Here is a 17,143-nt window from a genome sequence, read left to right on the forward strand (position 1 = left end):
TGAATGTTGTTTAATCCTTATTTTATAATAAACGTATGGATCTCCTTCCTACAAAACTGTGGGGACATAGACATGACATTAAAATAAAGCAATTAAATTCACTAAAGGAAAAATCTAAACAGCACTTTGTTTTCCCTCTCACTCTACAAGAACCTCAATTTCAATTAATTTTGTTTCATGCTGACCCAAATGGATTTAAAAAAAACACTCTGCTTTTTAGTTATGAACTGCAAAATCCTAATACAAGAGAAAGTGAAATGTTAAGAAGGAAAACGAAGCAGATTAGAAGACAGAATGATGTTACCGGGTTAAAAAAAATAAACAACATTAACCAAAATATACTTTCTGTGGCTATAACAAGGAAGAAAACAGAGGATTTAGGGACAAGTATGTAAAAGACCCGAGGAAAAGGGGAGAGCAAGATTGCATTCTGTCAGTTTTCTTTTAAAAGAAACCAAAAATTTTATGAGGAAGAGAAGAAACCAGAATCAGGAATCATAAGAGACAGCTGAGATCAACTGGGCTCAGACCAACAACTAAAGAATGACTTTCCCTTGCAGGGCAAAGTTAAAAGCAGAGATATTGAGTACTATTAGATGTCTTCTGTAAAGTATTTTCTCCAGCACAAAGTTTATTGTTCACATTGTGGAAATCCAGTCATTATTTTAAGGAAGATATTCCATGATAACGACATCTGAGGGTAAGTAACCTGACTTTGAGCTAAATCATATGCTGCATTAGAACTGGAAAGAACAGCTTTATTAAAGTTTCTGTTTTTCTGTTTACACAACTCAGAATTCTAGAAGAGCACTAACAAACTCATCAAGAAAAAAGCCAGACAAGAAGTTACGCTTTTACCTGCTCAAAATACAACCTTCAAAATCAAGTGCCAAATTGTAAAATATCAACACTGAAATTGCTCATTGGTACAACATGAATGTAGATGGAGCTCCAATGTCAACATTACAGTGCAACTAGATGCTTTTCACCTCCATGCAGGTCTGCATTCAATCTGTCTGTAAAGCTCTCTGTAGCCCACTTTGGTACTGCTGCTTCTCTGTGGGAAACTTAAGATTCAGACCAAAAGTTACTATTTGTTAGAAATAATGTCTGGGTAAGTTTATTTTCATAAAGCTTCCCTCTCATCCTTCATATACACTGTGTGTAATTTAACAAGCAAGGAAAAGAAGGACTAAGGTTCCATAAGAGCAAAGGCTTTTCAAGGTCACTGAAGCACCAGAAGAGCCTAGTGAGAACTGTCACAAAACCTGGTATGTGAATTTTTAAGAACTTAGATGAACAAAGTGTTACTGATCTGCCTACAGTGCAAGAAACTGTCTCTTGAGGTTGTCTCCTCAATACTAAATCCTGAACCCTTTTTGTCAATTTAGCTATAAATACATTTTTAACAGTAAACACCGCAAAAAAAATGGTGAAGTCTATTACAAATATTTGGTTCATATATCTGTCTTACTGCAGTATATACAAAATGTTCAGCTTTGTCTAACACAAAGCTATGTCTAACACAAAGCTATGTGAAAAGGAGCTAAACTTTCCCATATAAACCACAGGATAGTACTTTGTTATAAAGTTAGTCTGATTTTATTTGATCAACACAAGAATTGCTGCTTTCTATGGATTGAAAATGTAGTATGTGTCATATTCTACAAAAACTTAATTATTAATTCTCCAAACTATTGTCCTTGATGACTTCTTTGCATATATTATCTGGGGAAGAGACATTACTTCTTAATAAATATATAATAAAAACCATTCCCATTAAGCAGGCTTTGTATTTCATATGCTCCCATTGTACAAAAGCTGGCAATCAAAAAAAGAACACTCTTTTTTCCCCCCTCATCCCACATGAGGGGACATGAACACATAGAATGCATGATGTCAGACTCCAGCCCCTGAGAAGTATTTTCAATAGTATTTTCAATTTTCAATAATTCTCTTACAACATAGAGAATTAGCTATTTGCATCCATGGTAAAATATGTAAAATGTATTTATTTGTCTTCCTTCCCCACAATTCCATGGAAACACCATATTTGTTACTTACATATTCATTTCCTACTGTTATTTTTCTATACCCTGAATTTCTGCTTATAATTTCTGCTCTTAAGCCAACTGGAGTTAATGACAGGGAATAATGTGGCCATGCTCTCAGAGCAGTTAAAAGTTCATTTTCCTCAATGCACAGGTTACAATTCTATCTCTGTGGGCTTACGAAATAAGCATCTGACTCTTTTTGGCTTTTCAAAATACACACAGAAGAGATGAAACCTTGCTGACAATCCTTCAGCAACAAAAATCTGATTCACAGCATGTTACTTGTCAAAATGTCTCTCTCCAATTTTAAATGTTAATGTTATACCACTAATCTCTTAGAGAACTTTTTTGCACATTACTTTTTCTACTTCTAGATCAATACGACTGAGAGGTTAGGGAAGAAAATATGAATCCTAGTGGGCAAAGGGGGCCCCCCAATCCAGGTCTCCAACAGTTTTTAGATGAAAGCATTCATCTCTCTCAGTCACCACCCGAGGGTTGAACCCTGAAGCTCCCATTCCCTTCTGAGCTTGCTGAGGTGAGGAGAGCACCCCAGCCCCATAGGGGCTCCAGACCAGCTCTCAACAGGAGAAAACCAAACCTAGGGGCTCCACATCCTTCATTAGTGGCCTCAGCACCAGATACTTTACACGTTTCAAAGCTAAAATGCTGTTGAAAAACATATTGAGATCATTCCTGGGAAAGAGAACTTAAACCACCTGAGTAACTCAGCCCTGAAAATGAAGAGATGTAAAATAATTAGGAATCTCAAAATTTAAAGCCAGCTGTGAAATCAGGAGAACTGTGAAATTAGGAGAACACACAGTTATCAGTATTTTGCTTTAAATTTATAGCCTGAACTTGCAAACACTGAAATATATAGTTTTAAGCATCTCACAAAGATTCAAGTTTAGGAAAGTATCATTATCTATGACAGGTAATTATTTGGGTTTTTGCTTAATAGCTTCCTTGAAGCATGTTCCAATTAAGCATAATGTGCATTTTTATTCATGTACTTAACACTTTACAGCATTACTAAGTCAACTTAAATCACAAACATGAAACTAAATAGTCTAATAATCTTTCCATTATGCAACTTGATCTTAGGGGGAAAAAAACCCATTTATTTTGGGTAAAATGGCATGCTTTAAATATTACCAGGACTTCCTAGTCAAAAATTCCAATTTTAGCAAATAAAACCATTCAACATCAATGGTATTCACATAAAATATGGATTGTTTTGATTATTAAATACTATTAATGCAGTTGAAAATCAAATTATCTGAAATGATAATATTCCCATTTCTCATCAAAAGCTTCTGCTCTACCCCATTTTTTACTCTCAAGAGAGAAAAACTTCTGGATGCAGAATTCTAAAAACCACATCATTTTCACACAGATGGAACACTGAAAAACTGAGATCAAATTAAAATTCTTTGAGTCACTACATTCAAAGTACTAAAACCTTAAAAATTCTATACACAGCTTTAATTTATCATAGACACTACAACAAACTTCCTAAGATACATTATAATAATACAGAAATTTTAATTTCAAAATAATTTAAAATAATTATTTTTTAAAAAATGAAAATCTTTGTGGGGTTTCTAGTAAGAATACTGTATTGATAAAGAAAAGCTTGGATTCAAATTTAAGATACTATAATTTAGCAGTAATATTAAAATAACAAAATTAAATATACATATTCTTAACAATCACAAATCAACACTCTACTTTTCTGAAAGATTTTGAACAAGGTCGAGAGATTTCTGTTTTGTTTTTCCTCTCTCATGAGAATTTGCTGTTAGTACTTTGTGCCTAATTTTTTTAAAATTACCAGCTCTGCAGAACAAAACATTATTTTCTACTAAAAGGAAAACATTTTAAGTTTTCTGTAACTTCTATTAGTCCGTAGTGAAATAACACCCTTGGCAGATGACAAAAGGTCACCTGGTTGTTCCACAGACCTAATGGGCTTGAAACTTGCAGAGGGGACCCAAGCAGCAGCTGGAGGTGGCAATTGGAAATGAACCTACAATGGAATTTATAGCATTTGCAAAAGCACTGTTTTTAAACTGCAGAAGTCTAGCAGCTTTTTATACAGCCATGGGCCAGGGGAGGAAAAGAGGCAAGAGGCCTTTTGTTATCAAATTCTGTTTTCTGTGATAAGACAGGTACATAAAGAAACATTCAAGCACTAAAAGCTGTTAGGTATTTGTGTTAGCAATTTAGGGAACAACATCTGACACAAAATGCAGACATTTTACCTGCATTCCTGCTAACAGCTCCCACCCACATCCACTCACACATCCCCCTCTCTTTACTCCCAGTCAAATATATAAGAGCATGGAGATGTTACTGTACTACAGCTTCCAACACCAGACTTCTTTAAATGACAATGCTCTGTCCAGCTGGATTGAGTCTATGCTCACTGGGGAGATCAATGGCAAATAATTTCATTTTTCTCTTGATTATATCCTTTCAGTCTGGGAAAAGAGAACGATTCAGCAATCAAACAGTAAGCACAATTTCTGAGTAGTCAATCTATGGATTAGTATTTGATTGCATAAAAATATATGCAATTATTTTTCACAATGAACAAACCCGTCTCATTAACTGTATGTTTAGAATGCATTTGTCAGGTAAACTCTTTGTGATTAACAATTGCTAGTAGTGCCCTTTTGAATTGCTCAGGTCACATTTAATCTCATGATCAGAGGACCACCAGGTGTTTCCAGTCAGAAGGGATCTGCTTCAGTTCTTAGAGCTATCTGACACAAAAAGAAAAGAAAGCAAAAAGATAAACTGGATTCTCCTGGGGCCAGCTGACAGCTGATTACGCCCAACAGAAAGACAGGAGTTGTGAAAGATTCAGCTCAAGGTCAAATGATATAAAGGGCAAACCTGACAAGAGGCTGACACACTATGACTAAAAGGATCCCTTGCTAAAGGCACCCTCTGAACAGAAATGCTTATCTGATACCAAGTACATGCTGCTTGAATATACAAAAGAAGTGATTACCTGAAGATCCTCAAGTCTGAAATGAAGAATGATAATGAAGATGAGATATGTTATACCGTAAAGCCCACCAGAGTAATACAAAGAATCATCCCGCAAATAAATCAAAAACTAATTCAAAAGTTCCACAACAACATGCATTATGAATCTGCAGACTAGGCGACTTTACCTGTTTGTGCAAAATGTCTAGTTAGGACTTCCCTCAATGGAAATAAATTGAAGAAAATAGTGCACATGCTTTTGCTGATTGGTGGTCAAAACTGCAAACAGAACTAATTCTGTGTTTTGACCTTTCCTAGTTTTCTTGGTACACAGTAACAAATGTGAGAAGATATTTGTGTGTATATATATATGCAAACAAGAAGAGTCAAAATCATAAGAAAACAAAATATTTGGGAAATTCAGCATCTCTAAGGGAACCAGAAATTTCACTTGAGTTGATAAGTTAAAGAATGTACCTCCACTGAAAGAGTTGCTTGAGAAAGGTTTAAGCAGCAGCTCATAGTCTTCAAGAGTGGAAATTTCATACAAGGGACAATCTTGTTAATCTTTACTTTTAACTCTAAACTTTCACTTCTGGGAAATGTACAGTATAATTATTTTGCTTACCACTCTTAGAAATCACAATCCAGGTTGGGAGACCATACTTTTACAACAGAGACTGATAGAATCTCACTTTTTTAGTATTGATAAGTTTTCTCTATTTTATTTTTTTAAAGATGATCAAAACAAGACATAAAATCCTAGACAATATGTTTACCACTGACAGACTGGCTTTTCTGACTTAAGAGTATTGCTCAAGAGGATCATTGTGCGTTAATCTAGAACAGTCATTCACAGCCTGCCATTCGACTGGAGGCACTTTGGAAGCTGAAAAGCATCATCGTACATTCAAAATAGTAATACCACACCTGAAACATAGCTTCCATAATTTGCAAATATTAAAGACTGTAGGGATCAAATTGAGTAAGAAACTTATTCGAAGCAACTCATTAATGGAAGGCAAAGCATGCCTGTTTTCAAATTGTTGTTTTACAACAATTTGAAATTGTTGTAAAGTGATGATAAAGTGATGACCAAGTGATGATTTTGATGTCTAGATGAAATTCTTTACATTGCTGACTTCAAAAAATTCTCTCAGTATCCTACATTCAGGGTTATGGTAATAGATCTGGCTACCCATGGAGGAACTTAATTCCCATCTGTATTAGCAAGGAAGTTGGAAGTCAATGTTTTTTACTCCCAGCCACAACACTGGGGGTAACACTGAGAAGACAACAACTGCTGCTTGCAGTACTGCCATGCAATGTTACATGAGCAGCCAAACACAGGGAGAATGCTTTGTTTGCCAAGTACTGCCAAGTTCTCCTGCAGCCTCACTAACATTATCACCATCTTCCAATCACCTAATAACTTTCTTCAGAGAAATCGGCAGGATTTCTTACTGTATCAAAGGATCAATTCTGATTTTCTGTGTATTACTACCACTAACTCAGATGAATTGAGTAAGTTATTCCTGAGATAAAATGTGCTCAGGGTTTAAATATAATTGTCCCACACTTTGATGGACATACTTTATACAAGCTAACCAAGAGCATTTATATTTAATCACATAGGAAGTCTTCATTTTAGGTAGAAATCCAGTTAAAATACTAAGAACAAAATATTTTGTCCTTTTGTTTCCTCCCTAGACAAGTCTTAGTAATTTTTCTTATCAGCAGCCTAAAGTACCATACTGGTATCCAATAAAGCCCTGTTTATACATATGAATTTTAGTATTTAGCCTTCCAAAAACAATCCTGGATAGATCATGCCATAAGAGCACAGCAGTAAGGTCACTAGTAATGACTCTTCTAGTTTGTTTGCAGAAAACCAGACAGCTTGACTCTATAATGGACAAGAATACGCCCAAAAGAAATGTCACTCTGAAAGCCTTTACTCCTGCAAAGTTTATGTGCTGATAAACATAACAAGGAATACTCAAGACATGGCCACACATAAAGGCCAACATGAAAGGCCTTTAGCACAGTGCATGAACCGGTGCACACTAAATGATGAACCACTCTCCTCATAGTGGAGAGTGCATGTGTGTGTGTGCAAGAATGAGCATTTTTATACACTGCAAGCATAATTGCCATCACTCAAAAATAGTAATTAAAATAATTATCCAGACACTCGGGACCTTTATAGTAAAGATGTACAAAATAATCTTTTAAACACCTATGACTGCCTACACTGTTGATTCATTGTTATGGGGATCACACTGGGAGTTCAAGATGTTAGAAATGGAAAATGCTACAGAAAGAAAGAAAAATAAATTTAATTCTTCCCAGTAAACACCTTGTAATTTGATGATACATAATGAATGATTACTAGCTTTGCTTAGCAGCAAGAGGTATGTTTTGGTCACCCAAACAGTACTTCCCAAATCTATCACAAAATAAAAACCATGATTGATTGTTGTTATTCTACACCAAAAAGCAACCTATGGGATGGTGAATGGGATTACCCATGTTTCTTTGATCTTTTCTAAACAGATTTCACTCAATAAACTGCTTATATGTTTTTATAATCGCATCATACTAGAGGCTGTTTTTCACTGTCAGAAAAATTTCTCTGAGTGAGAACGAAGAGTAACTAAAAACAGGTCCACAGAGATTTCCTGAAGAGCAGTAAACAGCTTTTCTAGACTCCAAAATGGGTGAAGAAAAATTTGTCTTCTGCTGTACTAAAGGAAAAATTTCTCTGAAAGCATCGACAAATATCTTCCTACACAAACTACACTCTGACAAAACCACAATGTACATACACCTCTGCTATTAAACATTTGATGCAATGGACAATTTCTATTAAATCTTAAAGGGACACAGTCTCAGCTAACAGTTGCATTCTGCCCAACTCATATTGGTTTCACTGCTTCATCCTCATTCTCCCTGAACTCGGGAGAAAACGTGTGATAAATAAGGGGGCTGAGGAGGAATTCCCTGTTACGTGGGAGAACTGCAGCAACACAGGGCTGTTAAAGACAAATGGCAACGGGACTGGGGATAATAGCTGCTAATGCAAGACATTACACAAAATGTGGGAAGGAGAGAAGCAGGGTGAAATCTTGGGTGAAAACAATATTTTGTGAATATATTTGCAAATTTGAAGCCATGTATAGCTTTGAAACCTATTTAAGGAACATACTAGTATCATGTCTTCACCATGACATTCATTTGTTGACATTTTAACAATAACCAGAGACTTGCAAGCCCCATTCATGTCAACCTGTCACTATGTTTGAAAGGCACTGGACTTGCTGATCTACCTTTAGCCAGATTCCTTTGTGTACAGCTTTGAGGTATCACTGAAAAAATACCGAACTTCACAGGATACAAACTGTTCTTATACAATGAGAAGGCATAGGATTAGCTAATAAAATACATTAATATAATATCAGACACAGACAGAAGGAAATAAAATACATTTCTGCAGAAGACATTAGCATAGATATTCAATGGATTAGGAAGTTTCAGTGACAGAAGGTATATTTAATATATAAAATCTACATAATGAGAAGCAGTTGAAAAAATAGGACACCTGTCATGTGTCCAAGAAATATCTTCATAAAAAAGCTGTCACATATAAACACTTCTCAGCAACAAAACCCTCTGCAACTGAACAAGGCAAATTTAATCCTGAATGTAGAATGTGCCTCAACATGGATCTTATAATTACTAATATCCTTGAGCAAGTGGATATCTCCAAATTCAAACAGCACTTACCTTTTCCTGTTAAATGACTCCTGCCTGACACTTATGATTAGTTGTACATACAGACTGTCAGTTTATTCTAGCAAAAGGACAGTTAAAAAGGAATACAATCAATGTGTATAAATATACCCAGAGGCAAACACCTGAGAAGGGTAGGAACTAATTAAGCTCAAGGCCAATGCTGGCAGAAGAACAAATGCTAATAACTTGGCCATGAAAGATTCAGGTTGCAAACAAAACAACCTGATGTTTTCAGATAAAAATTCACAATTTTGTGATAAAGATGACCTGGCTGTTTTGAGTAACCAGGGCTTGAGCTCAAGAGCCAAGGATGCCCCTCACTTCCAGTCATACATCCTAAAAACACAATGAATTTTAACACTCTTGCAAAACAAATAGATGTTAAATCCTGCAATAAACCTGCTCACTGAAAAAAGTATTATATTGGCTATAAATGATAAGATAAAAATACCTATAAACTCAGAAACTAATGAATTCCCAAACGTTTAAAAATTGTTTTGCATAGTTCTGGAAGACTATTGACTCTCATTTAAACTATCACGACTCTGAAGGATCCTTTCCAGGAACAGGTAGAGCTGCTTAAATCCTGTTACAATAACAAACTCTGAAAGGTCCCTTCACTTTCTACCAATATTCCTTATTCTTGTTCCAGCCCCAAAAACTGAGAAGCGAAAAATGCTGACACACCATGTCTTACCACAATAGAAAATAAGGAATAACTTTATCATCTTTCATGCCTCATGGGACTTGTTTTTATTCTGCCTATCACAAAACTTCAAGAAGACAATACTGAAGAATAACCAGTGCACATGTGGGATACGCCAATCAATTACACACACAGCCCATTCACTGTCCTTTTCCACTGATTTTAGTAAATTTTATACACAAACCTATGGAAAACACACACATTAAGCAAGTGCTTTAGAATATTCAATGTTTTGGGTCATGGGGTGCTTTTTCCCAAGCTGTGAAACTAGCAAACTTTTCACTAAGAAAATTTGCTCTAGAGAGGTGAACCATTTAATCCTCACACTAGAGCAATGTGCGCTTCTTAAGGAACCATGAGGAATCTGCTCTATTGTCAGTTGAGCCTCCACCAGATCCATGATTTAACCTCAGCTTTTACTAATAAGTATATTTTCAGTCATTAAATACAACAGCCTTTTATTTTGTGTCTTTAGCAATACTCATGTTCACCAGAAATGCCATTTTGATCAATCCGAACTAGTTTTTCAAAGTGCAGAACAAATTAATTGCTTTGTTTCACCTAAAAAATTAGTTTCCTTTCTTTCTCTTCTCCCTTTTTCTTTTATCAACTGTTAAAAAAAACAAACCACAAAATGCATACAATGACCAAATATGGATGTCCTTGATAATAATTTTTTCCTCCCACAATATATCTGTAATATAGCACACATGCAACTCTCAAGCAAGGAACACTCAAGCAATCCTAGTCTAGGATGCCCAGACCACAACATGACAAACACTCTCTTTCTGGACAAAAGCATACTTAAATTCTTACAAAAACAAAAAAGAAGATGGTGATCACTGCCAGTTTAGTGATCTTCTGTGTTAATTGATAATGATACCTATGTTTATCCTTAATTACTCTTGCTTTGTTTTATTATAAATATTATTTGGGGGTACAAAAATAATTTTCTTCATCAGATAGGTAGGACGTTTTTTCAAAAAAAATCCTTTTCAGTTTCAACTACTTTTCACTTCAGACTGAACCAGAAATGAATTATTTCCAAGGTTCTAACGTGAAGTTATTAAAAATTGCTTTATACTCTCAAAATTCTTCTTTTTCATCTTTCCTTCTTTCAAGGAAAATACCTATTTTCAAGCAAGACTTAATTGCAACAGATGGAGGACATTCGCTAGTATAGCTACTTTTTTTTCCCACTATAGTATGTTGTTTTTTTTTTTTAAATAGAAGTGCTGCAGGTGGTAAAGATAATACTATTATATACATATACATATCTATATGCAAGGAAACATACATTCACCACTATATCGCTGTTTATGGACTGGAAATTTGTAAGTAATTAAAAGGAAAAATAGGGCCAGCTTTTGCAGGTGGAAAGTGAACATACTTATAGAAGCTCTAAGGAAATTTTCATTGTGCTAATGCAGTGCTATGATTGTTCAAAAAACTGAGTGGATGTGATGACTCTATAAATACACACACTATTCTTATTCAGAATTCAGGACACTGTATCTCACTGCATTCTTATTCTGCCTCATTTAATACTTACAGGCAGACTGTAAGAAGGTTCCAGTATCACTGGCACTGACATCTTCCCTTGAAGATTCAATTTTGTCAAGTAAAAAATCTTTTCTCCCACAATCCTCTCCTTTTTCATGCGCCGTACGCTGTACAGTCGAAAGCGAACTGCATAATTCCCAATCATCTCAGACTCAACGTGATTAAATTTGAATGTCTCTGTGAAGACAGGGCACGGTCCCCGCTGGATGCTGGTTTTTGCTCTCTGCTTCTTTATAGGGAGAAGAACTAGGTGTACTTGCCACGAGCTTCCACCTGTCCTGCTGTATGTTGGAATGTCTGTGACAGCTGTCACTGTCACCAAAAGCTTCTGTTCCTGTGAGTCATAGTCAAAAGTCACATCCAGTGTGCCATATTTAGCTACTGGCTCAGGATCAAAAGGTTTAGGAAGCTGTGAAGATGATCCTCGAGCTGACATATCCTGAAGAAGAAGAGAAAAAAACCCCAATTATTTATTTATTTATTGTATTCTATTTTTAAATCTGGCATGGAAATTATGGTTTACTCCAGACAATACGAAGGCACTATGATCTTTCTGTTCATTTCCTAAACAAGGGTATTAAGCACTGAAAGCTCAAGGAGATGGTTGGCTGGCAGTCAAGATGAAATCAAGACTTCACCTGGCCAATAGCCACCAAAAGCCAGGAGCCAACCAGTCTGAACTCAGATTGAATTAAGCTGCAATGATCTCTTCTTCTGTGCCTCACATGTTAAAAAGTATATACATTTGTTGCAAGATAAAACCACCTTATTTCACGTATTTTACACATGTACTTTAAAGTTCACCTATTAAATTGTTTGAAGAGACAGCTAATGATTGAGAGCACAGTGAGATGCCAACAAAGAATATAGGAATTACAAACCTTGCACACACAGCTCCTGATGCAGTCCGCAAGAGTTATATGAATATGCCAAAAATTATCACAGAAACATAGAAACAGAAAATTTTGGGACCTTAAGGATCTTTTAGTTCCAACTCCTCTGCTATGGCCAAAGATGTTGCTATCATGGCTTTATTAATTAAATGTTACTGGAACTGTAGAAGATGCATCTGTTTTGAACTCATCTTCCAAACTCTCTGTAAATCATATCAGTCCTAAAATTGTATTTTCAACTTAAAATTCAGATGGTTTGTTGTCACTTCAAATTTTGAATAAACTACTGATCCCCTATAAAGTTACAACAGCCAGTTGGATAGGGATACTGAAACAGAAAATATTTACAAGTACAGGTCAACTCACTGCTCATCCAAGTATGAAAAACAAAGGTATTTCAAGTGTGTCTTCACATTATCAAAGATAAGCTTGTTTACATGAACAAAGAGATGCCAAGACAAAGCCTTTTGGCTAAGAAATGTTCTTATTTTAACCTGGCTGCCAGATAGCTGTGGGAATACATTCTTCTAAAGGCTTCACACCCAAAGCTTTGAGTGGCTATCAAAAAACATTGGCAGCATTCTCAGCTCTTACTGAGTATGCTTACATTATCAACTGGAGTGACACAAAATGGGAAGGCCTTGCAGCTGGACCTTCCAGACCTTGCACCAATACCCAGGTACACATCATCCACTTACCAACAGTGCTGCTTAGACACAAACATCAGGGCTGAGCTCTAACACACACTTCAAAACTTCTGGTGGCAACAAAAGACAAATTTGTACCAAAAGAGCTTCTTCTGCACATGGCATCACTAATTAGACTTCACCCATAGATGTCAGTGCAGTAACTGGTTGCTAAAGGCATTTCAATGAAATACATGTCAAAAAGATGGTTTCTTCACAGAAAAAAATACATATATATCATTACAATTTATAGCAGAAAAATAGGAACATTAAGTGGTCCAAATCACTATACAACATCAACAATTGAAAAGAAAACCTTTGTAATTTTTTTTTATAAAACTTATTTTACATTATGGGATGTTCAGTTTGAAAAAGCATTAACTAACTTTTATTTGAGTTGTCTGAAAAATCATGTGGAAGAATTTTGACTACATTCCTTACAGTTTGATGCAATTTTCTGACTAGTTTAAAATGGTTCAAAAATATTTCACTCTTACTGGGAGCTGGTTTGAAAGCTAAGGTGCCACAAAGATAACTACAGCAATCTGAACAATCTGAAATCCTACTGTCCTATTTTCTGACAAACTACTTTTTTTTTTAAATGAAATGAGCAGGAGTATTAGTGCCTGTATAACTGGCATTGATCTTTAGATTAAAGTGCTTCACCATGCTCAACTATTTTAATTTACCTCTGGACTTAGAACTGCTGTGCTATCGCTCGGAACATCCTCTTCATATCCTTTGTTATGAAAGCTTTCTATTTCATGTCCTGTGCTTCCCTCACTTGGGCACTTATATGAACATCTTGGGCTGTTGCTACACTGGGAATATTCACATTTGCTGTCTCCGACTTCGGAAGGCGTACAGGAAAGATGAGGAGAGCCACTGTCATCCTGGTACGGAGGCGGCTGTAGTTCATCCAGCGGAGGTGTTCTTCTCATCCTCTGAATGCAGTTTGCTGAGAATAAGTGAAAATGCTTTGCTTACTTTCTGATTATTCATTGTTCAAACAGTTCTGTGGAAAATGCAAATCTAAATGCCTGGACAGAGAATTTAAAAATCTATGTATGTCTTTTTTTTTTTAACTTTACATTTAAAAAAAAATTGTTGAAAACGGAAATGAATGATCTCTCAGATGAAAGAAATTTAGATAAAAGCAAAGTTTTAAGTGTTTAGTCAGAATAGATTGTGCAAACCACATGTAAATAAATATAGCACGGATATGACATGACAAAAATTCAAGGCTTGAATTTCAGGGATGCTTACCTTGCAAAAACCATTGGATATCTTAATTCAGATTCTGTGCAGATGGAATGGAGACCAATTATGGAAACAAAATGCACTCCCTAAAGCCATGATATCAAGCTGATTACCTCCCATGCAGCTGCCCACTAAGGAGATACTAAATTAAACTCTGAAGACAAGTAAGGTACTAAAAAAGACAACCTTTCACACAAATGAACTCTGCTCACCAGTGAATTTAAAAAGTGAAGCAATGTCTCAGATTCCTTACTACTTGTTAAGGGCAACTAAAGGGTATGTATCCAATGTCTGGAAGTGACACACTACCTCTAGTCACTAAAGACAGTGGAAAAAGGATCATGAGCAATCTTGTGCTTGGGATGAACACTTGATGCTGACCATCTTTGCTTTTCACACTAGATAGATAGATACAAATGTGGTTATACATCTCAGAAATTAAACCTGATGCATGGCTACAGACACAGAAAGTTAACTCAAAATAATTACATTTCAATTTTTTATCTTATATTTTACTATGCAGCATTACACAGTTGAACAGAGTTGGGAAAAGACAGCAAGGTGTGCAGCAGCTGAAATGAAAGGAATATCAAGGACAGGTAAAGAACTGCCTCATATTTCGTTTACATTTTCTGTAGCAGTTTCAATGAAGATTTCAATGCCACTGACATAAAGAATTATCTTATACATAAAAATTTCAAAACAAAAATGTTTTCTGGTGTCAAACATACCATTTCACTCACAGAAAAACCTACCAAACAAGAAAGTTAAAGAAAGTATTAACTGGGGAATGCAGGGCTCTTCTCTAATTCAACCGCTTTTAAAATAACCATGACAAAAAAGTAATTAAAACATTCCTACAAGATGAAACCACTGTCAGGAACTCATCAGAACACTCATCTCTGATAAACCCATCAGAGCCAGCCTGCCATTTAGAGTGATACCAAAATACTGTTTCAGCACTCCTGCAAAAGGTCTTCTGCTGTTAGTGAGCCAGTGCTACTAACTCTTGAAAATCCAGTCCCATAGGGCTGGAAAACAAAACAGACAGCAGGGAATACTATACTTGAATTGTAGTCATCTGTCTAGCAGATAAACATAAAACCTCACCTATGAATATTAGACAACTCATACCCATGAAACCAGATAGACATAGGATCTAAACTGATATTTTAATAATAATAAAATAAAGAAGTGTATCATTTGACTGCCTATACCATGAAAACTTCCTTGTCATAATCTATATAGTAAAATATTCTAGAAAATTCAGAAAAATAGCATTTCTTCTCATTGTTGCCAAAAGGCAACAAACAGCATTAAATGAGTAACCACCTAGTAGCCCCGAGTTTCTTTCTGTTCACTTGTCATCAAGTGTTTTAAGAATTTTTAACACCCAGTTTTTCCATAGTCTAATGAAATGAAAGTGTGTCCAGGTAGTTATCAACACCATTATTGTCTTACATGAGTAAATAAATGACTGTATGACTCACTTTTTTCACTTTGATGAACTCTATTATATGTCCCTATGGGAAAACTGTACAGGCTGTGTGACAGAAAAGATGCTTTTAATGTAGGCATGGAAGAAGTGAAGACAAAATTCTTATTAACCAGCTATGATTCAAAAATCTCAGAAAAAGCTAAAACACTGGGGCAGATTTTAACTACATGTTTTTCAAATTTCAGTTTAACAAACTTAAATAGCATGTAAATTCTTAATACAAGTATCTGGGATTAAAAATCTGGAGACACCTCTGTCTAGAGAGTTATAAATTGGTTTTGAACAACAGCTTTCTCTATTAAAAAATATATCAAAGTTTTCAAATTAATTCTCAAGATGAAACTGTCTCATTTTAATTTCCCCCGCCCCACAGTAAATGATGCAATAAAATGAAATTTTTTTGTTACGGTTCTTTGAAAACCATGAAGATTTGAATTCCATCGAGACATTCTAATGACTGATGATATCAAAGCCAAATGATAGCACAGACAGTAGTGAATACAGCAATACTAAATATCTGATCCTGGGTATTTTCCTTAAAAATTACTTAGAGGTAGTGACAATCTGTCTAAAAAAATTTTGCATATGTATCAAAGTTTAAAGTACAAAACCACTGCTAGTGCTTGCTGGCTTATCACTAATTGTATTGGAGAAAAACATTTGGAGCTGAAAGGCAAAATGACCTGAAGTGTGTGCATATTTGCACATGAAACCCCTGTGTGTTACATACCTTGTACATTTTATTTAAGGTGTAAGTTTCAGACACAGCTATGCATACTTCTGTACTGTGACAAAGCCAAAGAATACCTCCCAAAGACCGCTGAATGTGGCTAATAACATCTGCTAAAGAGTTACAAGCAAATGGGTACACTGAAAATCTAAAATCAATCATTGCATTGCTTCTATGCAAGTTTCAAATCACATAGAAAATACATTTTGTAAATTCATTTGTAAATTAAACTAATCATATTATATAACCACATCACCTTGGACTAGATAGGGTAAAAAAAACAAGCCAGCATATGTCCCAAAAGTGGAAGTAAGATACAATCACGGAGAAATCGAATCACATTTAGTCTGAGGCTCCTACCAGCCAGAAAATGGCATAACAGAGAAAAGACAAATAGAAAGAAAGAAGAATAGAAAGACAGAACCTTACATTCAGTTCTCCACCCAAAGTATGTGAAAATACTTGGCATTCCCATGATATGAGTAAAACTAAATTTGTTTACACGCCTCTATAGGACAGATTGCAAATCAAAGGGGGATGATACATACCTTGCCATCAACCTCAAGAGACTCACAAGTTAGATCTGACACAGCAACCTAGGCCAAACTGAGCATTCCTGGAACATACAATTGGTAACTATGAGAAAATCCAAAAATTTTTCAGTCATTTTGCTGGCAGGGAATCAAAGTTTAAAGATGCAGAAGTTCACCAGAAGAAATGCTTTCAGTTTTGAGTTACCACTTGAAATTGCTTCTTCCAAAGCTGCTCATTTCTCCTCTCTGTTCTGGTCTCTCATGGACCATGCTAGGCTGCACATCTCGCCATGCAGCCGGTGATGTCCTTTTCCCATGTTTACAGCATTTAGACTTTCCTATCATAATAATTTTTCCCAGAGGTCCACAGCAGTAGCACCAACCCAGTTTCCCTCAGTCCATACTTCCTGACTCATTCCAAGAAC

General features: G+C 35.6%; 1 protein-coding gene across 8 annotated transcripts in view; it reads right to left on the minus strand.

Annotated features, from left to right (window-relative positions):
- Positions 1–17,143, minus strand: part of SYT14 (synaptotagmin 14) — an 89,220-nt gene that overhangs the window by 17,867 nt on the left and 54,210 nt on the right. For all 8 annotated transcript variants that reach the window (XM_064414336.1, XM_064414335.1, XM_064414334.1 and 5 more), the window contains 2 exons: positions 13,387–13,655; positions 11,108–11,557 (listed from right to left, as the gene is read on the minus strand). In XM_064414336.1, coding sequence (XP_064270406.1) covers positions 11,108–11,557; positions 13,387–13,655 — 719 coding nt within the window. The remainder of the gene's footprint in view (positions 1–11,107; positions 11,558–13,386; positions 13,656–17,143) is intronic.

This window comes from Passer domesticus, chromosome 3, assembly GCF_036417665.1.
Source record: "Passer domesticus isolate bPasDom1 chromosome 3, bPasDom1.hap1, whole genome shotgun sequence".
In the NCBI taxonomy this organism is placed as follows: domain Eukaryota; kingdom Metazoa; phylum Chordata; class Aves; order Passeriformes; family Passeridae; genus Passer; species Passer domesticus.